Source organism: Lepus europaeus, chromosome 5, assembly GCF_033115175.1.
Source record: "Lepus europaeus isolate LE1 chromosome 5, mLepTim1.pri, whole genome shotgun sequence".
Lineage (NCBI taxonomy): Eukaryota > Metazoa > Chordata > Mammalia > Lagomorpha > Leporidae > Lepus > Lepus europaeus.
This window is the reverse complement of record NC_084831.1, coordinates 128,143,400-128,169,886: the sequence shown is the minus strand read 5'-3', so window position 1 is coordinate 128,169,886 and position 26,487 is coordinate 128,143,400. Positions and strand designations below refer to the sequence as shown.

The 26,487-nt window shown below is 43.1% G+C and overlaps 2 protein-coding genes across 4 annotated transcripts; both read right to left on the bottom strand.

Moving 5' to 3' along the window:
- Positions 1-293: 293 nt before the first annotated feature.
- HSD17B7 (hydroxysteroid 17-beta dehydrogenase 7) lies at positions 294-26,487 on the bottom strand. 3 transcript variants are annotated; one of them, XM_062192646.1, is made up of 9 exons: positions 26,348-26,487; positions 23,753-23,956; positions 21,025-21,117; positions 19,558-19,672; positions 13,462-13,656; positions 7,235-7,339; positions 5,836-5,892; positions 1,542-1,640; positions 294-802 (listed from the first exon to the last, which is right to left on the bottom strand). In XM_062192646.1, the coding sequence occupies exons 1-9, from the start codon at positions 26,449-26,451 to the stop codon at positions 701-703; spliced, it is 1,074 nt and encodes a 357-aa protein (XP_062048630.1). In that variant the 5' UTR covers positions 26,452-26,487; the 3' UTR covers positions 294-700. The 3 variants fall into 3 exon arrangements, with proteins under 3 accessions (XP_062048630.1, XP_062048631.1, XP_062048632.1); XM_062192647.1 differs by lacking the exon at positions 23,753-23,956; XM_062192648.1 differs by lacking the exons at positions 294-802; positions 1,542-1,640; positions 5,836-5,892; positions 7,235-7,339; positions 13,462-13,656 and having other exon boundaries at positions 19,558-19,646.
- On the bottom strand, positions 16,981-18,520 carry LOC133760334 (ubiquitin-conjugating enzyme E2 D3-like). The gene has a single exon (XM_062192645.1). The coding sequence runs from the start codon at positions 18,267-18,269 to the stop codon at positions 17,826-17,828; it is 444 nt and encodes a 147-aa protein (XP_062048629.1). The 5' UTR covers positions 18,270-18,520; the 3' UTR covers positions 16,981-17,825.

Here is a 26,487-nt window from a genome sequence, read left to right as displayed (position 1 = left end):
ACACACACATATACACACACATTTTTGTTCCTGTGACTAACTACATGGGCATTTGAATCAGGTTTGTTAGGAGCCTAACAATTTTATGACTGTTGGAAGCAGCATATGTAGGAAGAAATAAAGTAAAAGACTTTAAAAAGAAAATTGCTCATAAAGAAAGGAATAAAGCTAAGACTGCCAATCAGAGAGAGGGCAGTATTTCTTTGTTTTAGAAAGTTTTTATTTAATGAATACAAATTTCATAGGTAAAGCTTTAGAAATATAGCGGTTCTTGCCCCAATACCCACCCTCCCACCTCCTCACCCCCCCAGGACTTCCTCTCACAGAGGCTGGCCAAGAGGAGGTTCAGCGTGTGCCTGTGTCACAGGCATTCAAGTCCTTACTACATCCTGTAGAGTTGAGCTTGGGATCCTGCTGGTAGAACATAAACAGGTGTCCTATCAGGCGGCTCCAGTAATGGTGATGTGACAACACTCTGGAGAACATCTAATGCATATTTTTATTGTACCCATCTTTTTCTCAAGTGTATACACACACAGACACACACAGGCATACCTACATGGTCTTAGAATTAATTCTGAAAAGCAGGAGAAGAGGCCTAGCTCACAGTCTACTAAAAATGCCTGTCACCCAAGCTCAATGGAAATCCACATGCCCTGCAATGCAAAGAAGACAGGCGAGGTTTCAGGCCTTGCCACTGTCAGCTCCAGGGATCTGCCTTTGGAAGTGAGACTTTAACATGCTTTTCCAGTTCCAGTAAACTTTGGTAAAGTTTTTCAGCAGTGTCTTCATCTAGGTCCATCTGAAAAAGAAGCAAACAGTGATGATTAGAAAAATGAATAGCATTTGTGTAAACTGAAGGCATTCGACATATGTAAGAGAACTATAATGGGAGATGGGGGAGAGTGGCAGTAGGAAGAGGCTATGGTGCCAGCAATGTGGGGAATGTCAGGAAACTCAAGAACCTTAGGACATATTAACACTCAGTCCAATCTCCAACACTCCCCATATCCACCGATGCTTCCTTTAAAAAGTTAAGATAGAAAGATCTGAGTTTTGGCTATCTTCCCCAACTCCTACATACCCAGTAACAGAAGATACCAACCAACTGTGATTTTAATTTTATTTTCCCCATGAATTTTCCATGCAGTACCCCTGCATACCGACAGAGAACGCAAGGGTGAATAAGTGCCACACAGTACAGGTGTAAGACGTCATGAAAACCTACAACAGAGGCAGCTGGCCTGGTCCCCAGGGTCACAGAAAGCTGGGACATCCATAAGTCAAGATCTAAAGGATGCACAGACCTGGAGTTGTTGGAAGAAGGGGAAGAGCTACTCAGGTAGAAAGAATGACACGCGCAAAGGCTGAGGGGCAGGAGGGAGCAGAAGGAAATGGAACCAAGCTACCCAGGTGCCAGGGGACAGAGAGTGGAAGCCCAGGAAGAGAAGCGGGGAAGTGGTGGGGCTGGTCACGAATGCAGGGCTAACTCACTGGCCTGGCAGCAAGCACCTGCAGCCTAACAATGAGACCACCTTTACCTTTTGGGTCGTTACATAATTGTTTCCAAGGCCTGTGGTAGCACTCATGTATTTTGTCAGAGGGTTGAGAGACTCGGGCTTTTGATGGAAAAGCCAAACCTAGAAAGAAAGAGTGTGTCCATGATTTCTTTTTTACTTGGATTTATTTCTCTTTACTGGGCTCCCAAACAAATTATAAAAACCCCTGTGAATTTCATCAGCTAATTACGAATTCTCCGTGAATCTCTATGGTGACTCAAAGGGAGACAATAGAGCAGCCTGCTTAATAGTATCCTTTGAATCATGTTTGCTGTCTCTTCCTTTAATCTCCAAAACCAAGTTCATGGAATACAGACTAGCTGACTTACCGTGGATAGCCACCTCCTGATGTAAGATTTTATTAACAAATAAGCGTGCACACAGATACCATTCAAGAGATATACATGGAAAAAAGTACGTCTCCTGCCCTTCCCAATCTTAGAGCCACACAGTTCTCTTTTCTGGAAGCAACCACCTTAAAAGTTTCTTGTATATTTTTCTTTTTTCTTTTTTTTTTTTTTTGTTTTTGTTTTTACTTTTGACAGGCAGAGTGGACAGTGAGAGAGAGACACAGAGAGAAAGGTCTTCCTTTGCCGTTGGTTCACCCCCCAATGGCCGCTGCAGCCAGTACGCTGTGGCTGGCGCACTACACTGGTCCGAAGCCAGGAGCCAGGTGCTTCTCCTGGTCTCCCATGCGGGTGCAGGACCCAAGCACTTGGGCCATCCTCCACTGCACTCCCGGGCCACAGCAGAGAGCTGGCCTGGAAGAGGAGCAACCTGGACAGAACCGGTGCCCCAACTGGGACTAGAACCTGGGGTGCCGGCGCTGCAGGTGGAGGATTAGCCTATTGAGCTGCGGCACTGGGTGGGGTGCCGGTTCTGTCCCGGTTGCTCCTCTTCCAGTCCAGCTCTCTGCTGTGGCCCAGGAGTGCAGTGGAGGATGGCCCAAGTGCTTGGGCCCTGCACCCGCATGGGAGACCAGGAGAAGCACCTGGCTCCTGGCTTCGGATCAGCATGGTGCACCAGCCACAGCGACCATTGTGGGGGTGAACCAATGGAAAAGGAAGACATTTCTCTCTGTCTCTCTCTCTCTCTCTCTCTCACTGTCCACTCTGTCAAAAAAAAATAAAAACAAAACAAAAGAAAACAAAATCTAACCATCTAAAATTATGTACATTCTTTTTTATTATTCACAGGGAAGCACAGCACACAGCCTTTTTTCACATGAACAACATGCCTTATCCCCTAGTTAGTACATATAGAGCTGTTTTGTTCTTTTCTAAAGTATACTTACACAGGATTCCATTTCAGGCATGTATCATAATTTAGTTTTCAATTAAAGGATATATAGCTTGTCTCCAGTTTGGATTATTACAAATTTGACTGTAATCAAACTTAATCAACCATTGAGTACATCTGTAAGATAAACACTAAAGATGGAGCTGCTGGATTAAAGGTATGAATGTTTCCTTTATTGCCTGATCTTGTCAGAGTCCTCAGTGCAGGCTATACTAATGTATCCTCCCCCAAGCAGCGCAGAAGAGTAACTGTATACCCCTTGTGGGTATTGTACATTATCAAATCATGTAGTCTTTGCTAATCTGAATTGAAGAATACTTGTTAATTATATGCCAATACATTTGTATAATTTCCCAGTAATTACACAATAACTTGCATAATCTCCTAACATGAGTGAAGTTGAGTATCTTCTCATATGATTAAAACAACTGTTTGGGGACGGCACTGTGGCATGGCAGGTTAAGCTCCACCTTCAGCACCGGTGTCCCATATGGGTGCTGGTTCTATTCCCAGCTGCTCTACTTCCAATCCAGGTCCTTGCTGGCTGATGTGCTTGGGATAGCAGCAGAAGATGGCCCAAGCACTTGGGCCACTACACCTATGTGGAAGACTGAGAAGAAGTCCCGGCTCCTGGCTTTGGTTTGGCAAAGTTCTGGCTGCTGCAGCCATTTGGGGAGTAAACCAGCAGATGGAAGATCTCCCTCTGTCTCTCTCCCTTTCTCTGTATCTCTGCCTTTCAAGTTAAATAAACAGATCCTAAAAACAAAACAACAACAACAACAAAAACCCTCTCTGTTCAGGTCCTCTGCTCATTATTCCAATAGATTGTTTTCCCAGACTTGTCAAAACTCCTTATCAAGGAAAATTAGCCTTTTAGTTATAATATGAATGTCAGGTATTTTTCTTCTACTTCATAGTTAGTCTTTGGGGTTTACTTAAATGGAGTTGTTGGTTATGTAATTTTAAAAAACTTACTTAGTCAAAATGTTCAGTCTTTTACAATTTCTGCAATTAGAGAAGACTAATACTCTGAAACTATTCAAAAATGTCCCCATACTGTCTTCTAGTAACTTCATCTTTCAGCTCTCATATATAAAGCTCTTAATTTGTCTAGCTTTTTATTTTGGTGTAAAATATGAAGAAAAGCTCCTGTTCTACATTGAACTTTATTACCCATACATTTGTCAAATACATCTTTTTCCCCACTAGTTTTAGAATTTCATCTTTTTCATATATTGAATCCCCATATGCTTATGGACCAACATCTAAACTTTCTATTCTGCTCCATTGATTTGTCAAGTTGCAAGTTAGAACTGCATTATTTTCATTAACTTAGTTTTCCTTAAAATCTTACATGTTGAAACACACTGAAACCCTTACAATATACCTCTTCTCATTTATTCCTAAAACATACCCAAGGGCTCCCAACCAGGAACTGGAGATACAGGATTTGAATTCTTGTACCCACATCCTTCACCACCATGTTTTCAGCTTCTCAAGCTCAGCCCATTTAAGGAGACAAAACTTACACAAAAAAATGAAAGAGACTGACGTTCCACAAGCAGTGCACTCAGAGCCTCATCCACACCCAGTGGCATCTACAATTATCACTAAGTGGGATTTAGGGTGCTAGTCTCCTACCCTCCCACATTTTAAGAAATTACAGCAGAATGACACAAAGCCAGCTGCTTTAAACTGTAACACCAGGGTCGTGCTATCACCCTATGTAAGTCAAATCTTGTCCTTCAGAGCCCAGACCAAGTCCCACTTAGTGAACCAAGTCTTCTTCAATGTCTCCAGCCCCCACTGATTCGCACTCACCTCTTGAATACAGAATGTATTATGTTCTTGCCTATTTTATGAATTCATTATTTTTCTAGAAATAAAGCAATTTTCTAAACTACTTGGAAATAGGGATTTTTATATTCTAAGTACTCCCCACCCCACTGGCACTCAATATATACTTGATTTCTAGACTTGATTTTCAGTGCTACAGATGTACAAAAAAAGTAATTTCTTAACAGACTATTAATATTTCTAGTGGTCTGGCAAGTATATTAAGAGCAATTGAAATATAGTTTAAAAGCACTTCCTTCTAAAATCAATTGTGTCCCAAAAATAAATGCATTTATTTCTGCAACATGTACTAAAATAAGAGCAACAACCCAACTCTCTTTATGTTTTTCTTAGTTCATTTCAATTTAGTCAACATTTAAGAACCTACTAAGTATGTGCACTAGAGTGTGCTAGCGCCTCCAGTTTTGAAAGAAGATGCTGAAGGACCTCAAAGGAATGAGGGAAGTCATGTCCACAAAGAACTGACTACTACACTAGGATTTCAACTAGATAGTGTAAAGAATAAAGGACAAGTTTCATCACTTTTTTTTTTTAAGTTTAACCTTATATGACAATTCCGATCCATTAGCAGAGCCTGGCTTTGAAGAGATATCACTGTGTACAGCAAAAAAAGATCATGATCCATTAGTAATGTCTGCCACTGACAAAGAAACAAATGCAATCTGTTATGTGTGATTTAAGAAAATCTGTTGGTTTCCTGATACAAGAATAATCTGTCTGATACTAATAAGGCAAAGAGAATCTCCATAGAGGGGAGTGGAATTGGACTTTGTTGCCCCTACTGCTAATTGGCAACACCTTCTGACTACCTAGCCACCACCTTGCTTTACCTTCCCCTGTAGCGCTCAGTGGCTCCACCCCTCCCCTAGCTACTGGTACATCTTGTTTCTGCCCAAGTGTCTTCCCTTTAAGCACAGTGTCTAGCGCCACTTCCAGACTTTGCTCCTGATGTTCTGTACTCAGCCTTATGATTCACGTTAGTCCCAAATGGAATCTTGGCTATTCAGAGCTTGTTCTCTTATTATCTTTTCTGCTGCCATCGTTTGTTTCCAGTAAAATTACAATTCACATCCATAAGCCATTATACCAGCTTAAAAAAAAAAAAACTCCAGTAACATACCAGTGCTTCTGTTCCATTGTATGGTGTCAAAGTGAAAGCATTTGCAAAAAAGCGAAGCTAAGGAAAAGAAGTAACAGTCATGTGAGGTGGTTTAGAATAGAGCCACAAAATAATTATTAATTTACATATTAAGAAAGAAAACCTGCATCTCTCACTGTAGAACACTTGTTAAATATCAGAAAATGAAGAAGGAAAAAAGGAAAAAAAAATCATCACGTGCATCACTCTAAGTCAACTCCTTTTAATATGAAGGTGTATTTCCTTCAGATCTCTGTTCCATGCCTGCCATAATGGAGGAACATCTCTTCCTTAGCCCTAAAGAAAGGCACATTTCCTAAAAGTAGCATTTTCCAATGTGTGCTAGAGGAACAATGATTCTTCAAAATGCTCAAAACACCAAACAAAAACTTATTTCTATAGCAATACAATATACAATCATCCCCTTTTTGAAAACGTACAATAACAATGAAAACTCAGAGACATCCAGTTTAACATGGTTTAACATGGATTTCCCAAAACCATGGGATCTTGGGATCTATGGTACATGATTAAAGAAACATTGCTTTAAAGAGCAGTGGATACTCAGAAGACAGTGCAGTGGTAACGCCAGGAAGGATTAAGCAGAGGTCACACACAACGAACTGCAGAAACCTCAAATTGGGGCAGGTGTTGTGGCGCAGCAGGTTAAGCTGATGCTTGTGATCCCACATCCCAAACTGCACTGCTGGTTCAAGTCCCAGCTGCTCTGCTTCTGGACTTAGCACTCCTGCTACTGCATCCTGGGATGCATTAACTGCTTGGGCCCCTGCCTCCCATTCAGGAGACCCGAATGAAGTTCCTGGCCAGTCCTGGTTGTTACGGGCATCTAGGGAGTGAGCCAGCAGATGGAAGATCTCTCTCTGTCTCTGTCTCTCTCTGCTTTTCAAATAGGTGAAAATAAATATATACATATATATATATATATATTTTTTTTTTTGACAGGCAGAGTGGACAGTGAGAGAAAGACAGACAGAAAGGTCTTCCTTTTTCCGTTGGTTCACTCCCCAAATGGCTGCTACTGCCGGCGCACTGCCCGATCCGAAGCCAGGAGCCAGGTGCTTCTCCTGGTCTCCCATGCGGGTGCAGGGCCCAAGCACTTGGGCCATCCTCCACTACACTCCTGGGCCACAGCAGAGAGCTGGACTGGAAGAGGAGCAACCGGGACAGAATCCGGCGCCCCGTCCGGGACTAGAACCCAGGGTGCCGGCGCCGCAGGCGGAGGATTAGCCTAGTAAGCCACGGCGCCAGCCCGAAAATAAATATTTTTAAAAGCTCATGTTAAGTGGAATTCTGCTACCTTTAAGTTCAATTTCTTAAGTCATTTCACAATGCTTTTATCAAAGACATATTCATTACTCACCAACCATATGAATGGCAGCAGCAGTTTCCATATGAAGGGAGGTAGAATTCCATATGTCATATTGGTCAACACTGTGCCTGGGCACACCACACTGGAATACAGGCCCTGGGGGAACAACAAAGGTAGCAATAGATTTTGATTCAGTGTGTACTGACTCAGTCTGGCTATATGCTAGTTAATAAAGAGATACCCATGTGAGCCACAAAGCTAGCATTATCAAGGATTTATGCTCTGGATTGTCCCTGAAGTTGGGTAGCATTTAAGCTTAAGAATCAAATACTGAGGGACAAATGTCTGGCCTAGTGGTTAAGACACCTGCATCCCATATTGCCAGGTGTGGGTTCAGGTCCCAGTTCTAGCTCTGGATTTCAGCTTCCTATTAATGCAAACCCAGGAATGTAGTAGTAATGGCTTAAGAAACTGGATCCCTGCCATCCAAGTCCGAGGCATGGATTGAGTCCCCAGGCTCCTAGTTTTCAGCCCTAACCCAGACACCATTGTTGTGGGTATCTGGGAAGTGAACCAGTGGATGGATGGGATATCTGTCTATCTGTGTCTCTCTCTCTCTCTCTCTCTCGAATAAATAAATGCAAATAAAAAAAAAAGCATTATGTACTGAGAACCCACAAAGAAAGGCACTTGGGATGTAAAACTTTCAATCTGCAAAAACCTTGCAGTATAAAGAGTAACCAATCTTGGAGCTAAGAGAGAACACTGTGGCTTGATTAGCTAAATTTTCCATGTTATTGGCTTCATTGAAGAGCAGGTGTCAATCATAATAAGCACTTAGGATCGGTAGTCCTTGCCCTCACGAAGTTTCTGAGCTAGTAAATACAGATGGCTAAGCCAAAAATATGGGTCTGCTGCTCTGCAGGTAGCTAAGACCCACACCTCTAGCTTGAGGTGGGCACTCCTGGCATCAGAGAGGAACAAAGGGCTGTACAAGGTGCCACAAAAACCTTCTCCAACTGAAGAGCACTAAGCCAGATCCTTAGCCTCGGGCCCATCATTTTAGGAAAGTCTGTCCTATAAAGACAGTCCTAGTTAACACAGAGTTAATGTTAATTAAAACAAAACAGAACAAAAAAGACCCCGCATGCATCTGTAAGAAGTCCTGCAGCACTGGGATTTGTTTTACTCTTTTATTTAGTTTAGTTTTTACCACATTTGCCTTATTTTGATCTTGACCATTTTCATTCATATTTTTAGTATTTCGAATCTCATTTTTTTCTTTCAAATAAAAAAATAGGAAGTGCTGGTGTAACATGCAGTTCAAAGGACAACAGCACCCTGAGCAACACAGAGCTACAAGTTTTACCAGGGCTACAGGAGCTAGGCAGCACCTGACACAGAGCAGCCACCCCTGAGGATGCCCGGGAGTTAGCAGTCCTTTGAGCAGAAGTCAGGAGCTGGGACTCAACAGTGTTATAGCCCACAAGTCCTTCCCAGAAGGTAACATATGAGGAGTTGCAAAAAGTTTATGGAAAATGCATATTAAAACAAAACAGAAAACTGTGGATGGGTTTCAAAAAATTTTGCACCAAATTAAACTTAGCTTTTAATTCTATTTTTATGAACATTTTGAAGTATCCTTGTATTTGGCCCAAAAATAACTAAGTAAAATTCCTTTCTTTTTGTTTAAAAAAAGATTTATGTTTTGAAAGGCAAAGTGACACAGAGAGAGGGAAAGTGGGAGGGAGTGAGGGAGAGACAGAGAGAGAGAGAGAGAGAGAGAGATCTTCCATCGACTGGCTCACTTCCCAAATGGCTTCAACAGCCAGGGCTGGCCAGGCTCAAGCCAGGAGCCAGGAACTCCATCAGATTTTCCCTCTTGAGACCCAAGTACTTGGGTCATCATCTGTTGTTTTCCCAGGAATATTAACAGGGAGTGGGATTGGAAGTGGAACAGCCAGGACTTGAACCTGCACTCCAATATGAGATGCCGGCATTGCAAGTGGCAGCTTAACTCACTGTATCACAATGCCAGCCCCTGAAAATTTCTTCTTCTGGGGACTACCTAGAAACAGTGAGTCTTCAGTCCCAAATGAGGAAAGCTTCAAACTAAAACCTAGAATTATCAACATTTACAACTTTCTGACTTTGATAAACAAAAGAAATAAACAAGAAGGTAGTCTTATCACAGACTGCAGTCCCTCCACACGTTCAATTTTCGTGAAGAAAACTGGGATGACCTTGAGTATTTCTCTGTGCCTTGTGCGGGGGTTCGTTAAAGGATGATTAAAATCTCTTAGGGAGCCTGGATAGAACCTGACAATATTTCTGGTAATACAAGGCTTCAAAAGGAATCCCATAATGTGGTTCTTTCTTCCTTCCTCATAAAAGCCAAGGAGAGGGCAGGTGTTTGGCCTAGTGATGAAATCACAGGTTGGGATGCCTGAATCCCGTATCTGAGTGCCAGCTTCCTGTTAACATAACCTGGGAGGCAGCAGTGATGGCTGCAGTAGCTGGGTCTCTGTCATTCATCTAGGAGACCCTGTTGGAGCTCCTGGCTCCCAGCTATGGCCTGGCCCACCCCTGGCCATTGGGGGAATTTGGAGGATGAACTATGGGATAGAGGAGCTCTATTTTTCTTTCTTTCTATCTCTGTGCATGTCTCTCTCTCTCTGCCTACCCAAAAACTAAATAAATAAATACAAGCAAAGAAGGAAAAGTCAAGCTGAGAGCCAATATCAAGAGACTTTAGTGGTGAGGATGTGGGGGAAATGTAATATACAGTGGGAATTAAACTAATACAACCACTGTGTAAGACAGTATGGAGATTCCTCAGAAATCTGAAAATAGATCAACCGTATGACCTGGCCGTCCCACTCCTGAGAATTTACCCAAATGAAATAAAATCAACATATGAAAGAGTTATTTGTACCCCCATGTATATTACAGCTCAATTAACAATAGCTAAGATATGGAATCAACCCAGATGTCCATCAACTGATGACTGGATTAAAAAAATGTATACACACACACATACACACACACACTATGGAACACTGCTCAGCCAAAAAAAAAAAGAAATCCTATCTGTTGCAACAGAATGCACATAACCGGAAACCATTGTTTAGTGAAATAAGCCAATCCCAAAGAACACAAATGTCATATGTCTTCTCTGACATGTGGTACTTAATATGGAATACAATATAGGAATGAAATGGACATTTTCTGATGTGATTGTTGTTTTTAGCCCTTGTTTATACTCCTGTGGAACCATGGTCTTCTTACTTTTTACTTGGTGAACATTATGGTTACTATTGCAGTAAGCCTCTGATTATTTGTGGATTGAAATTATGTTTTTATAAATTTTTTTTAAAAATAGGTCTTAGGAGGGAACAGCATTAATCAAATCTCCCTTTTTTGTAAAATACAACATCCCAAATAATTGAAATTTAAATAAAATTCCAGAGCTTTTTATGAAAGGAAAAGTGGCTCTATTCTGGCCAGGCTCACAAAAAGGGAGTTTCCAGAGTACCAGGAAGCACTTGGGGCAAGTTTTATCATCTCAAAAGACTGCAGAAGAAGCTCACATTGGGACCAACACAGTGAATTCAATAGCAGTAACAGCAGTCAACACATGATCACACACAAGAATGTGCACACACCCCACGTACACCCCCACTCCTACTAAAACCCAAACAGGTACTTATGTACTCCCATACACGTACATGCACACAAGCACATATGCCCATCTCATGCATACCCACATGTGCATATGTGCAGAAACACATGTACACACTCACATTCTGAGCAAAATGCACCACTGTGACTGCTTCCTACTGATGTGCACACTCAATTCTGCCAACCAAGAGAAGGAGATTAAACATCTGCCTCAGGTGGCAGTGAAAAGGACAACAGTTCTAGTTCCAGAGTTCAAATCTAGTTCTAGAGCGAATGTTCTTAGCATCTACTTTATACGACTCCCTTTACCAAGAGGCATGATTTTAAGTCCGATCACCAATGAATTCCATCTGAAAAAAGTCTCCATTCCAGAATAACCAGAAGCTATAGTTAGAACATGACTTGGCTCCCCAATATATGCAGATATTTTCACCTCAGAGTCATGGATTGATGGTGCTACACTGGTGGGGACTGCATCCAATTATGGTGTTTGGGAAGTGGACCTAGTGGAAGGTCTTTCAGTTATTGGGAGCATGCCACTGGAAGGTAGTTCCTGGGAGAAAGTTGGCCTAGCTGCTCTTTCTCTACTCTGACTCCCAGATGATCCTTCCTCTGCACATATTCTGCCATCCACTGCTCTTGTTAAGTGCCAGGCCAATGGGGCTGCTCCATATAGGACTGTGAAACCTCCAAAATGAAGTGTGAAATAAATCTCCCTCCTTTATAAGTAGCTTGTCTTAGGTTTTTCATTCTAGTAACAAAAAGCTGACAACTACACCATAAGTTTAAATATCTCATAAGGTTTAGATTTCTTATGTCCAATTCACAAAGAACCTGCCTTGCAGAATGACATCTTTTCTTTGATCACGTTTTTATTGTACCGTCCCCTTCAATCCTAAGCCTGCCCAGTGCCCCAACATGGTAGGTTTTTGTACCTTTTAGTGGAATGAAATGCCTCCATAGTCCCACACTCATGCAAAATAGCCAAAGCAAACAAAAGAAATTTCCATGACAAAGACTGGAAGTTATGATTTTAGACCTGGGCAACAGAGGCATACACAGAAACAGTAAGTTCTAGAAACACAAGCAGCCAGGGTGACTGGCAAGAGACCAAAGATACACCAGCTAAACTCAGGTCGTCACACAAATAGACTCTGGATTCCCATCCTAATCACCAGCCCGCAGAAACCTTTAGAACTACTGAACTTCCTATAAACACCTGACAGGACAGACACTAGGTGGCAGCACGGTTCAACAAGAAAAGTCCAAGCTGTTAAATATGGCCCCAACTCTGAGCTCTACCATTTATTTACAAGCTTTGTGCCCTTCGAGTAAATGACTTAACTTCTCTGAACTATAATATCCTCTTCTGAAAATGGCAACACTCAAACGCACCTCACCGTTAACAGGGTAGGTATTAAATGACAAACAGAGATGAGGAGTACTGCGTGCAAACAAGGTGAGTACTTAAACAAGGTGAGTACTGTTGTTCTGTCAACACAGAGCTCCTGAAGAACCACAGAATGGTCAATGAACCACATGAACCTGGAAAGTCAGGAGCTAATTATCTCTCCCTTAAATATTTTTTATTTTATTTAAGGTATAGAATTTCATGTATTTCATATATACAGATTCAGGAACATAGTGATACTTCCCTCCCTACCCTCCCTCCCACCCACACCCCCATCCTTCCTCCTCCCTCTCCTATTCCCACTCTTAAATTTTACAAAGATCTATTATCAGTTAACTTTATACTCATAAGATTCACCCTACCCTAAGTAAAGAGTTAAATAAAAATAAATAGTCTAAAGAAAAAACACTGCTCCTCAACAGTCAGACAAAGGCTGTAAACAATCACTGAATTTCAAAATGTCAATTTCACCCCAGCACATTACATTTTAGGTACTCTATTAGTTACCACAGATAGGGGGAAAACATATGGTATCTGTCTTTTGGGGGACTGGCTTATTTTTTTCACTAAGTAAAATGGTTTCCACTTACATCTATTTTATTACAAAAGACGGGATTTTTTTTTTTTTTTTACTGTTGAGTAGTATTCCATAGTGTATATATACTATAATTTCTTTATCCAGTCATCAGTTGATGGACATCTGGGTTGATTTCATATCTTAGCTATTGTGAATTGAGCTGCAATGATCATGGGGGTACAGATAACTCTTTCATATGCTGATTTCATTTTGTTTGGGTAAACTTCCAGAAGTGGGATTGCGGGGTCATATGGTAGATCAATTTTTATATTTCTGGGATATCTCCATAGTGTCTTACACAATGGCTGCACCAGTTTACATTCCCATCAACAGCGGATTCGGGCACCTTTTTTCCCACATCCTTGCCAGCATTTATTGTTTGCTGGTTTCTGTATGACAACCATTCTAACTGGGGTGAGGTAAAACATCAAGTGGTTTTGATTTGCATTTCCCTGACGGCTAGAGATCTGAGCATTAAAACTCATATATACCCACTATCACTCTAACCTACAATGGCTGGTGAAAAGCCAGGCAGCTATTGGGAAATCAACTGTAGCTAATTAAGAAACCATTGCCCTGTCATGGCCATATCACTGAGACAAGGCTCACCTGCTGGTTGTAGTGCCTGTTCAAAGCCACGTTGAGAAGGTCAGTGGCGTATTTAGAAGAGCTATAGGGTTCCTGGCCTTTGCTGTGCTGGATGTCTTCAAGGCTGAAATTAGATTTCCTTGCGTTGCGAGATGATGTCCAGATGAGCTGAGATGGATTGTCACTGTGACAGAGGAGAGGTTCCAGTTCCCGAATCTCAATGGGAGGATAAAGAATAAAAAAGTATCAGATCAGGATGGGCGCTGCGGTGCAACAGGTTAAGCTGTCGCTTGGGATGCCCATACCCTATAATGGAGTGCATGTTTAAGTCGTGGCTACTCCCCTTTTGATCCAGCCCCCTGCTCGTGCACCTGGGAAGCAGCAATGATGATCAAATAGTTGGGTCACTGTCATCCAAGTGGGAGACCTAGATGGAGTGCCTGACTCCTGGATTCAGTCTGGCCCAGCCTTGGCTGTTGTGGATATTTTGGGAATGAACCAGTAAATGGAAGATCTCTTTGTGTCTCTGTCTCTCTCTCTGTTTCTGTCACTCTGTCTTTCAAATAATTGAATAAAATTTTTGTTTTGCTTAGTTTTTAAAGATTTATTTATTTGAAAGGCAGAGTTAGGAGTAGGGGAAGAGATATCTTCCATCCACTAGTTCATTCCCCAAATGGCTGCAAATAGCCGAGGTTGGGCCATGCCAAAGACAGGAGCTTCACCTTTGTCTCCCACACAGGACACAGGGGTCTAAATACTAAGGCCATTATCGCTGCCTCTCAGGTGCATTATCAGGGAGCTGGCTAAGAATGGAGTAGCCAGAACTCGAACCGGCACTCAGATGGAATGCCAGCAGCACAGGCAGTGGCTTAACCTGTGGTACCACAATTCCAGCCCCCATAAATATTTTTAAAAAGTATCAGATATAGGGTCGGCACTGTGGTATAGTAGGCTAAGCCTCTACCTGCGGCGTTAGCATCCCATATGGGAGCTGGTTCATGTCCTGGCTGCTCCACTTCTGATCCAGCACTCTGCAAATGGCCTGGGAAAGCAATGGAAGATGGCCCAAGTGCTTGAGCCTCTGCACCTGTGCAGGATACTCAGAGGAAGTTCTTGGCTCATGGCTTCAGATCAACACAGTTTCAGCCATTGTGGCCACTTGGGGAGTAAACTGGCAGATGGAAGTCCTTTCTCTTTGTCTCTCCTTCTCTCTGTCTATAACTCTGCCTCTCAAATAAATAAATAAAACAATCTTTAAAAAAAGTATCAGCTCTATGAAGGGAATTAAATGATTATATATAAATTATATAACTATATATAATTGTGTATATATGTATATATTTATATATATAAAAACACACTGTAACTGAATAAGCAAGTGGATATAGGATGGTGGGTACCAGATTTCACTGTTGAAGTGCAGTTTCACAAATAAGAGGAGAAAGTGAGAATGACCCACATAATAGATTAGAGATATCAGTATTAACTCATGTCTGAGTAGGGAAATAGTTACATAAAAAATTATAGATATGTATATCTACAGGAGTTATAATACACGTATATACCTCCTTGGTCTGTTAGCTGAGAGGGTTTAGAAGTAACTAATATTGGCCGGCGCTGCGGCTCAATAGGCTAATCCTCTGCCTGCGGCACCGGCAAACCAGGTTCTAGTCCCAGTTGGGGCGCCGGATTCTGTCCCAGTTGCCCCTCTTCCAGGCCAGCTCTCTGCTGTAGCCAGGGAGTGCAGTGGAGGATGGCCCAAATGCTTGGGCCCTGCACCCCATGGGAGACCAGGAGAAACACCTGGCTCCTGCCTTTGTATTAGCGTGGTATGCTGGCCACGGCAGCCATTGGAGGGTGAACCAACAGCAAAGGAAGACCTTTCTCTCTGTCTCTCTCTCTCTCTCACTGTCCACTCTGCCTGTCAAAAAATAAAAATAAATAAAAAATTAAAAATTAAAAAAGTAACTAATACTTCAATACAATGAGCACTTGGTTTGTAACACCTGTTCTCCAATAAAAGGAATGAGATCCTTGGCTGATTCTAGGACTGAGGTAGGAATTATACAAGTCTGAAGCATCTTACACTGCCAGAAAGTAAGCAATTGTTCAAAACCAAAGGTAAAACAGAAACAGAAAATGATAAGAATGAGGGAATATCAAAAAGATGCAGGTGTCAACTAAAAGAGCTCTCATCATCTTCGATGGGATCCAAGAACTGTAAAAGGACACTGGGTAAAAACTGAGAAACTGAATAATGTATGGACTTCACTTAATAATAATGTATCAGTATTGACTCATTCATCTATTTTATTTGAAATACAGACAGAAACCTCATCTGCTGGTTCAATTCCCAAATGCCTGCAACAGTCAGGGCTGAGCTGAGCTGAAACTGGAGAAGAAAACTCAATCCAGGTTTTCCACAAGGATCAGGGATCCAAAGACTTGAGCAATCATCTGCTGCCTTCCAGGGTGCAAGCTGGAATTGGGAGTAAAGTCAGGAGTGGAACCCAGGTATTCTGCAATAGGATGTGGGAATCTCAGTGCTGGTGCTGTATGCGGACGGTTGGGCCACTGCCTGCTAGCCAGCATCCCATGTGGGCACTGGTTTGAGTCCCAGCTGCTCCACTTGCAACCCAGCTTCCTGCTAATGTACCTGAGAAAGCAGTGGAAAATGTGTACTATGAAAGAACTGTGCATGGATTTCAAAATTTTTTGGCAACAAAATAAACTTAAAATTAATTCTACTTTTCCGTGAACTTTTAAAAAAATTTATATTTATTTTGAAAGTCAGAGTTACAGAGAGAGAAGGTGAGGTAGAAATAGAGAAAGAGAGAGAGAGAGAGAGATCTTTCATCTGCTGGTTCACTCCCTAGATGGCCACACTGGCCAGCTCTGGGCAAGGCCCAACCTGGGAGGAACAGCTTCGTCTGGGTCTTCCATGTGGGTGGCAGGGGCGCTCGTACTTGGGCCATCTTCTGCTGTTTTCCCAGGCCATTAACAGGCATCTGGATCAGATGTGCAGCAGCTGGCATACAAAGCAGTGCCCACAATGGGTGTATGTCACAGGTGGCAGTTTTACCTGCTGTACCACAGTGCCAGCCTCCTCCAGGAACTGTTGGAGTGCCCCGCATAATTCAAACTGGGGATGGATCCGTTTACATAATACATTTACACTTGAACCCAGAATCCACTTTCGTATTCCACAAAGCGTAGGAAGAATCTTAACTATAATTTGGAAAGGGTGGAAGGCCTATATACACTTTGGTATTATTTTATTTGAAAAATGGTTTCCAAAACCCTTGCTGCTAAGCTGTCCACATACAGATATACCAGGCCACCTATGATAATTGCACCTATGGCCACAATTCTTCTCTGCCATTTCCCCAACACAAACCACAGATACCAATGGCCTGATTTTCTTAACAACTTTATAAAAAATAGATTCATCAAAAAAACACCCCAAACTATTAATATATTAATTTTTTATCATTAACATTTAATTTAATAATTCATAAAGAAGGCTAACTGGATAAAATTTAAAATTATTTTTTGAGATTTTTTTTGGTTTATGCAACTTTATTGAAGAAAAATAAATCAATTACTAGCAGAGCTATTAGTTGATCACTCATCCATTGACAACTTGCATCATTTATTCAGTGCTATATTAAACAGTGTATTGGAAGATAGATTAACTAATAGCTCCAAGCCTCCTAACAATTTAAATGACAATTACAAAATGTTTGAGACCCTGTTTTGGAATACAAAGGGTGTTTGACTTCCAGTTTCCATTCTCTGTAGAACAAGAACAGGGCATTCCTTTATTGACATGCATAAAATACATCACATTTTCTGTTCTGCTGATGCTATAAATTCAATACCAATTCTCCAGCCACATCAGTTATGAGCATAAAGCCTATCATGTAACCTCAGATCTCTAACAGTGGAAGGCTTAAACAAGGATGGATGCTGCTAGAATAACGCTGCTTCCTTTGCTGTGACAACTGGGCATCCATCTCCCTCCCTCTCAGATGATTTCTCCAGCATGTCAGAGCAGTGAGGAATGGTTTTAGTCTATAACCAAGTCAGAGTGAAGACACTGGCCACATAATACACACGCTCCATTTTTTAAAAAAATTCTGAATCTTGGGCAACTGTTCTCTTGTAACTACTTTACAGTTTCTAAAAGCAGTTATTGTCCAAAGCTGGAAGAACTTAAGTCTTCTCAGATGAGCATGTGAATGAATGGAGGGAGGTAAACAAAAAATAAAATTAAAAAAGATGAGGTCTGATAGGGGAGCAGCCGGATAAGAAAATCAAAAAAGGAACAGTAATTTGAAGTTTATTCCAGCTATAATGCAGGTTATTCTGACTTTAAGGTAGCATCACATGGCATACTTCTGAGTCCATTCCCGAGATATTCTGTTGTACTTATCTCTGTCTGTTTTATAGATCCGTGCAATTGCTGGCACTAGGGGGTCATCTGGGTTTGGATCACATAGCAGTGAACAAATGGATAAAAGAACTTTAGAAATAGTTAAAGCAGGAGACCACTGTGATCTTAGAATATCGAGACAAATGCTGCCATTACTGTTAATATTTGGATGATAAATTCTTGTTGTAAATGCAACCTTAGGTGATTTGAAGGGGTAGTCTGTAGGAAAATGAATTGCCAAAAAGAATACACCACCTTGATATGGGCTGTCATTAGGTCCTATAATTGTGGCTTGCCAGTGAAACATATCATCCCCAACTGGACCTGCAGAACATTGTGCTGGAGGGTCACGGGCCAAATCACTAAGTTCCTTATTAATCCGTTTCAGCGCCATAGTCTGTGCTTTTAGTCTGGCTCCTCTCTCCCTCTCTCGGTGTATGCTCAGAGGTCTGGCCAAAACTCTTGATTATCCGGACGGCGGGGAAGGATTGTCTCTTGGTCTCACACCGGCTCTGCCAGACACAGGCACTTGGTATGGAGGCAGCGGATCTCCAATTTTTTGAGATTTTTTAAAAACCAATTAAAGGATCAACAATGAAATATGAATTTTCCACGGATTCCTGAAATCCTGGAACCCTAGACCATCAAAAGCAACCAGTGCCATTAGTTTAATTGGTATTTTTCTAGAACTGTTTTATATCATTTGATCATAGAAATGAATCTACTCTGTAAATACTGCACCCTGCTGTTTCTTCTTAATAATAAAATACTGGAGGCTGTCTCATATCCATCTCTTTTCTTTTTACTATTCCAATGTGCCACATCTTTTTTTTTTTTAATTTTTTTTATTTTTGACAGGCAGAGTGGACAGTGAGAGAGAGACAGAGAGAAAGGTCTTCCTTTGCTGTTGGTTAACCCTCCAATGGCCGCTGTGGCCAGCGCGCTGCAGCCGGCACACCGCGCTGATCCGAAGGCAGGAGCCAGGTGCTTCTCCTGGTCTCCCATGGGGTGCAGGGCCCAAGCATTTGGGCCATCCTCCACTGCACTCCTGGGCCACAGCAGAGAGCTGGCCTGGAAGAGGGGCAACCGGGACAGAATCCGGTGCCCCGACTGGAACTAGAACCCGGGGTGCTGGCGCCACTAGGTGGAGGATTAGCCTGTAGAGCTATGGCGCTGGCCAATGTGCCACATCTTAATTATGGTAAACATAGGCTGGTCTTCAAGGAGGTCCGATTTTGAGCAAAACTGGGCCCAAAGTAAAAAGAAGCAACCATAAGTATAAACATAGATTAGAGGGATAGAGACAGATTTTATGGAGAAAAACCCAGGACCAGAAGTTCTCCTAGTACCAAAGAATTATAAACATCTAGCATCACAGCTGGGTATCACTTTAGATATTAAGGCTGTCAGAGATTGAAGCTGAGGCAAAAGTACAGAAGACACTACATAAGCTACACGCCTCAGCCTTAGCTTCATGCGTATGCCTGGAGTTGTCACACACAAGTGTGGATGCATAAGAATTTAGCAACCATGATCATAAGCAACTAACTGTTCAGTAATGGCTTTCCTGCTACCTCAATGCTATTTGATGCCAAGCTCAGTTTCATATTTTCTCAGTTCTGTATATGGTTTCTGAAAAGTGCTTCTGTATTTGCTTCTCCACTCTCTAGATTGATTCTTACCAGGATAAAGTGGCCGAAGATATTGGTTTCAAACACCTCCTGGAGCCCGTCGGCAGTGAGCCTGTCAGCCTGGGTCAGCAGTCCTTCAGCTGTGGAGAACATATGAATCACTTTTCTGAAACAGCAGAAGACAATTGTATGACTTTAAAGCTTTAACCTAAGGTACCAACGACACTCCCTAACCCACCCACATACACAAACTAAACTTTCCTTGATTCTGCAATGACAGGAATCTAAATATCTATTTGTCAGACTGGGTTATTGAGTTAAATGAGGTGCATAAATGCTTCATCCTGGTGCCAGTGCGGTAGCTCAGCAGGTTAAGCCACCGTCTGCAGTGCTGCTCCACTTCCGATCCAGCTCCCTGCTGATGTGCCTGGGAAAGCAGCAGAAGATGGCTCATGTGCTTGTGCCCCTGCGTCCATGTGGGACGCCTGGATAAAGCTCCTATCTTTGGCCTGGCCCAGCCCCAGCCACTGTGGCTATTTGGGGAGTAAACCAGTGGATGATCTCTCTCTCTCTCTCTCTGCCTCCCTAACTCTGTCTTTCAAATAAATAAATCTTTAAAAAAAAAAAAAAAGTTTCATACCCCCTCAATTTATAGAAGTAATCACATACTTACAGCTCACTCTTCTAATAAGAACCTGAGTCTCTCACAAACCTGCAGCTAAAACTCTGCCGCCTCTTTCCAAATCAGGTTACAGGTAAACTCTTCTGAGCAAATAACAGCTGTGGCAAGGGGAGGAAGTCTTCCCCTGCACAGAGGAGGCTTAAGTTAAATAGATTGCTTTTCCACTAGGAATTCTTAGAATATTGCACACACTAGTGTGATGTTTTGCTGTGGGATCAATTTATCAAATCGACACCAGTGTATGTGTTGGGGGAGGGGGGGTGTGCATGTGTGTACACATGTACATCTATGGAAGCAAAGTAAAATAATAGTAGCATAGTAACTGGCATGCAGTATTTATGAATATACTGGGTTGTAAGACCGGATTTCTTATTCTAGGTTGTAGTCAAACATTTTTGAAAGACACTAAAGTGTACTGAGAACCTCCCCGAAGACTTCAGTTCTCTGCATTTCCCCAAACTACTGGTCACAGCATCTGAAATACTATTAGGAAATGCTTCCAACATAGATTTCCTAGCTACTGGAGTCTGAGGATTTTGCCTAATTTTAAAAAGTTCTTGTGTACATTCAGGTAGACTCAAATTTTTACTTTCTGAAATGTCTAACCACTTGAAATACCCTGGCGCTCTCAAACACTGTAAGAACAATGACTCACAGTGCTTTCCACCAAAGAAGAATGTGTCTCTCTCATGATGTAACACCTCCTTCCTCCATCATCTTTCTTCAACAGCTTTCATCTTTCAAACCCCCTCCCCGAATGAACACACCAAGGGCAAAACTAGGCAGAAAAATGAACACCTCCCATCCAATCAGTTCGCCTAGAAAATGGAAATTACCTTGAAAAGAGGCCAGAGAAAAGTGCTCTGACATTCAGCTGTGGATTAGGCATGATTCCAGCATTTAAATACACGTAGTCTAACCTCTGAAATCTGCAAGTAAAACACCAAGATCGTTAGAATCCACTGAGACTGTGCATCCTCCCTCTAGAATACACAAGCCATTACAAGGACAGCAAGTACTTTCTAAACCAGTCAGCTGGCCACAAGAAACTAAAGGGAATTCACTCAACATCAAGGTTGCAATATTTCTTTCTCAACAGTTTTTCTTGAGCCTTGGTAAATAACTGCCTTTTTGTTTGTTTTTGACAGTGGCTTTGATGTCAAATATTCTCTGATTGATAATTCCTCCTGGCTTGGTCCTCTCGGTTAAGTGCTAGAGAAACACTCCTTTGGTCTTAAAAAGCTTTTTACATCTTAAAAAGTTTCACATCTCCCTTAGCCAACAAATGAAATTTATATAGTACTGATATTCACTTGTCCCAATGTGCCAAAGCCAAGGTCACTACTGAAACAAAAGACCCAGGCAGAGGGGCCAGCATTGTGGCAGAGTAGGTTAAGCCACCGCTTGTGATGCTGCCATCCCATATCAGAGCAGAGTCTCACCTGCTCTTCTGACTCAGCTCCCTGCTAAGGCACCCGGGAAGGCAGCAGAAGATGGCCCAACGCTTGGGTTCCTGCCACCCATGTGGGACACCAAGATGGAGTTCCCGGCTCTGGCTAAGCTTGGACTTGCCTGTTAGAGCCATTTGGGAAGTGAGCCCAGCAGATGGAAATCTCAATCTCTCTCTCTCTCTCTCTCTCTCTTCTTCCCTCCCTCCCTCCCTCCTTCTCTGTTGCTCTGCTTTTCAACAAACAAATCTTTTTTTAGAAAAAAGGAAGATCCATATGGAAACATTCTGTGTTCAAGGGCAGGTGCTAAGCATCATAAAATGTTGAAGGTTCACTAGACTACAAAGGATTACAGAAGCAAAATGAGGGGTAGATGTTTGGTACAGTGGTTAAACCACCAGCTGGGACACCTACGCCCCATACTGGAGTGCCAGGGTTCAAGCCTCGGCTCTGCTCCCCATTCCAGCTTCCTGCTATTGCAGCAGGCAATGGCTCAAGTGCATGAGTCCCTGCCACTCAGCGGGGAGACCAAGACTGAGTTCCTGGCTCCTGGCTTTAGCCTGGCCTGTTGCAGGCATCTGTGGAGTGAATCAGCAGATGGGAAGTCTCACTGTTTTACTTCCAAATATTTTGTTTTTTAATTAAAGAGAATAAAAGCTATGAGGGGAAAGGAGTCTTGGCAGGCTCCCTCCAGAGTACTTGTTGTAAAGAGAATAGTGAAACTCTGACCAGAGAAGGCTTTTTAATTTTTAAACCTTTCTAAACCTTAATCCAAGCAGCCTCTTCCCAGAGACTGTGCTGCCTTCACGGTGGGAAGGGGCCCTTCTCAAGATCTTTGGCTCTAATTTACTTTGGGGCTACAATCAAAGATGTCCATTAAGAGCTGCAGAGGCTTGACATAAGCAAGAGATCTTACACTGAATATCACCAAAAGCATTTCTCTCTCTTTTTTTTTAAAGATTTATTTATTTATTTGAAAGTCAGAGTAAGAGAGAGAGAGGTCTTCCATCTGCTGATTCACTCCCCAAATGGCTGCAAAGGATGGAGCTGCGCTGATCCAAAGCCAGGAGCTTCTTCCATGTCTCCCATGTAGGTACAGGGGCCCCAGCACTTGAGCCATCTTTGACTGCTTTCCCAGGCCATAACAGAGAGCTGGATCAGAAGTGGAACAGCCGGGACACGAACTGGCGGCCATCTGGGATGCTGGCACTGCAGGCAGTGGTTTTACCCACTACACCACAGCACCTGGCCCTATCATTTGTTAAATTTGTATAATTCTGGGTGGAATTCTCAAAGAAAGCAGCAAAGGTGGATGAAAGTGCTGATGACAGACAGCTGGCACAACTCATTCATGGCCTTAAGTGCTCCCTTCTTAAGAGGCTCAAATTTAAAAGCATTTGAAAATTATTTATTTTGGATAGTCCTAGGATTCAACATGGACAACTGCAAGGTCTGAAACCCTTTTTGAGCATAAATTCTTAGAACTGAAAAGGATACCCCCCACCCCCACCCAGAAAATTGCACTATGCATCAATATGTGACTTTGTGAACACTTTCAGGGCAGTCACACATTCAAGGACTCCATTCCTTCATGCACTAGATGTTTATAATGCACCTTATAAATACCAATTACCAAGCAGGTGTGAGCAAATCTACGCTGGCCTTGGGGATTAAAGCTTTCCAAGGAAATAGGAAGGAGAACCGAGCTCCAGAACCAACCCAGCCAACCAAAGTTAGAGTCTTCTTAGGCATAGTATCCCTATTTCTGTATCCACGTCTTCACCTGCTGAACACCAGTACTGGCCCTATCTAAGTAATGTTTGTAACGTGGAAGAAAGATGTAAAATGAATATGAACACGAAACATCATAGTAGTTGTATTACCATAAGGCCTTACAACTGACCACATGTCAGGGTAAATACATAATGAAATCTTATGATCATAATTGAGAATGAAAATGTGGTATTGAGATGTAAAGGGTCATTCTATATAGATTTTCTCAACATAATATCTAAAGTGTCCCTCTTCCTTTTGTAGGTTTTCCTATCCTTTCTTATTTTATGAAATGTTATGCAACACGATCTCATGGAAGAAAGCCCATCAACTGGAGACAAACCTTTGTTTAAGTTCCTCAGCAGCCCGGAACACCGACTGCAGGTTGCTGACATCCACCTGTACCATGGTGATCTGGGCACTGCTGTGAGAGGCCAGCAGGGCAGCACGGACGGCTTTGGCTTTGCCCATGTTCCTGCACGCCAAACACAGGTGCAGCCCATCGTCTACCGTCAGCAGCCGCTTGCAGAGGGCCAGGCCAATGCCACTGAGAAGACAATTCAAACACAGGGCACACGTTAACTGAGACAGTGCCAGAGGCATTTCTCTCTGGCTCAGAAAACTGTGTTCACTTGAGTTGCGATGAGCAGCCCAGACAGAAAACACTCACACGTTACTGAAAGAAAAGAGACATCTCCTGCTTGCTCAAGATGATGTCCAGTTTATGTTCTTCCCATTCCAAACCAGTTCACTGACACAATAACTGGACTGCAAATCAACTGTACCTGAGCACTTCGTTGAATCCAGTTTATGCTGCCTGTTTTTGTTTTGTACTTATAATGCCACTTATGAAAGCAATTCAATACAGTACCAGCAAGTGTTAAAAACAGCATCTTATTATCTGTTTCTTGCCTGAAAGTTTTATTTTGCTGTTTAGGTTCCTCAAGGCCAACGGCTGATGGTGTCATTGCCGCTGTGGCAAGCAACAGGAATCCCTGATAAGGGAACAGATGAATCTTTCAGAAAGAGGCATCAGTAACAAGAAAGAATCCAATCCACTGCTATGTCTGAGCAGCTCATAGAGAAAGAGGGGCCGGCCGTGTGGGGAGCCAACAAGCGCATGGAAAATCAATCCTTCCCCTTCCCCCCTCCCACCATATGTGTGTATGAGAGTCTGCCTTTCAAGTACATCTGTAAAAGTAAGGGGAGGGGGACCGGCACCGTGGCTCACTAGGTTAATCCTCCGCCTGTGGTGCCAGCATCCCATACGGGCACCGGTTCTAGTCCCGGCTGCCCCTCTTCCACTCCAGCTCTCTGCTGTGGCCTGGGAAAGCAGTAGAAGATGACCCAAGTCCTTGGGCCCCTGTACCGGCATAGAGTGAACCAATGAAAGGAAGACCTTTCTCTCTGTCTCTCCCTCTCACTGTCTGTAACTCTACCTCTCGAATAAATAAACAAAATCTTAAAAAAAAAAAAAAAGTAAGGAGAGGGGCTGGTGCTGTGGTGTAGCGGGTAAAGCCTCCACCTGCAGTGCAGGCATCCCATACGGGCACCGGTTTGAGTCCTGGCTGCTCCACTTCCAATCCAGCTCTCTGCAAATGGCCTGGGAAAGCAGTAGAAGATGGCCCAAGTGCTTGGGCCCATGCACCAGTGTGGGAAATTTAGAGGAAGCTCCAGGTTCCTGGCTTCCGAATGGCACAGCTCCAGCCCTTGCAGCCAACTGGGAAGTGAATCAGCAGATGGAAGACCTTTCTCTCTCTCTCTCTCTGCCTCTGCCTCTCTGTAACTCTGACTCTCAAATAAATAAATCGAAAGAAAGAAAGAGAGAGAGAGAGAGAGAGAGAGAGAGAGAAAGAAAGAAAGAAAGAAAGAAAGAAAGAAAGAAAGAAAGAAAGAAAGAAAAAGGAAGGAAGGAAAGAAGGAAGAAAGTGATGATTACATAGAAGGTAGGAACAGAGTTACTATCAGATGAGGGCCAAGAAAGTGAAACACGGATGAGTGGGTCACTCAAAGATGAATCTACTACTTCAGAAAGAGCAACAGAAAATGGCACAGGAAATTAGGCCAGCAGTCCGACCAGCAAGGCAAACCGCAGAGAAAACCTAAGTAATAAGTTTTCACGCAAAACTTAGGCTGACTGCAGGTAAACAGAAACTCAAAATAGGCTGGAACCAATAGTAATCTGTTGGCTCTGCCAATACAGCATCAAACATATTTAGGTTTATACGTCCTCACTTGAGAATAGCAGGCTTTTAATATTAGTATACAATTGCACATATCACAATATACTTAAGAGAAACACACAAGCAATTTTGAGAACACACGAAGAAAATACCAATGGCAGACACCTAGCAAAGCGGCTTGAAACCGGCTCACAGGGAGGGATGTGGTTGGGCAGGCAACTCGGAGTGCATCAATTTTAAATGATTTCACATATCTTCACAAGCATCAGTGCAACAAGTAGAAACAGCTTCGTCTCCCACACACCCTTGATGGAACTAAACAGGCTGGGAGGAGTCCAAACGAGCAACGCTGGGATAAGTGGGAGCTGCACTCCTTCCGCGTCTCAGCAGGGAAAGTTTCATCGCCTCCGCGTCTCTGTGACGCGGTCCTAACGCTCACGGGTGCTGGAATCCAGAACACGCGGTGGGGACCGCACAGCAGGTGAATGAATGAATGAAGGCGGGGAGCGGGCGGGGGTGCAGGGGCAGCCCCTCTTCCCCTTCATAACCACAGGGTCCTCACTGCCACCTTCCTGTTTCCCTTTGCACCGTCAAAGCGCCAGTCCCTGAACACCCTCAAAATGCCCCAAATCTGCGGTGGGACACCTGCAGCAGGTGTCCGCAGAGGCAGGGCCAGCGCGGGCGCTCCCGGCCGTCAGCCCGAGGCGGGCCGCAGACCCCTGCCCCCTCGCACCCCTGATCCGCCACCACCTCACCTGCTCGCCCCCGTGATCAAAACCACCTTCCTCATCTTCGCGCACCCCAAACGCCGTCGGAAGTGCTCGGATCCAACCGCTTCCTCGGCGGCGGACACGCCCATCCGCACTCACCGCGGCCCAATCAGGCCCCACCTCCC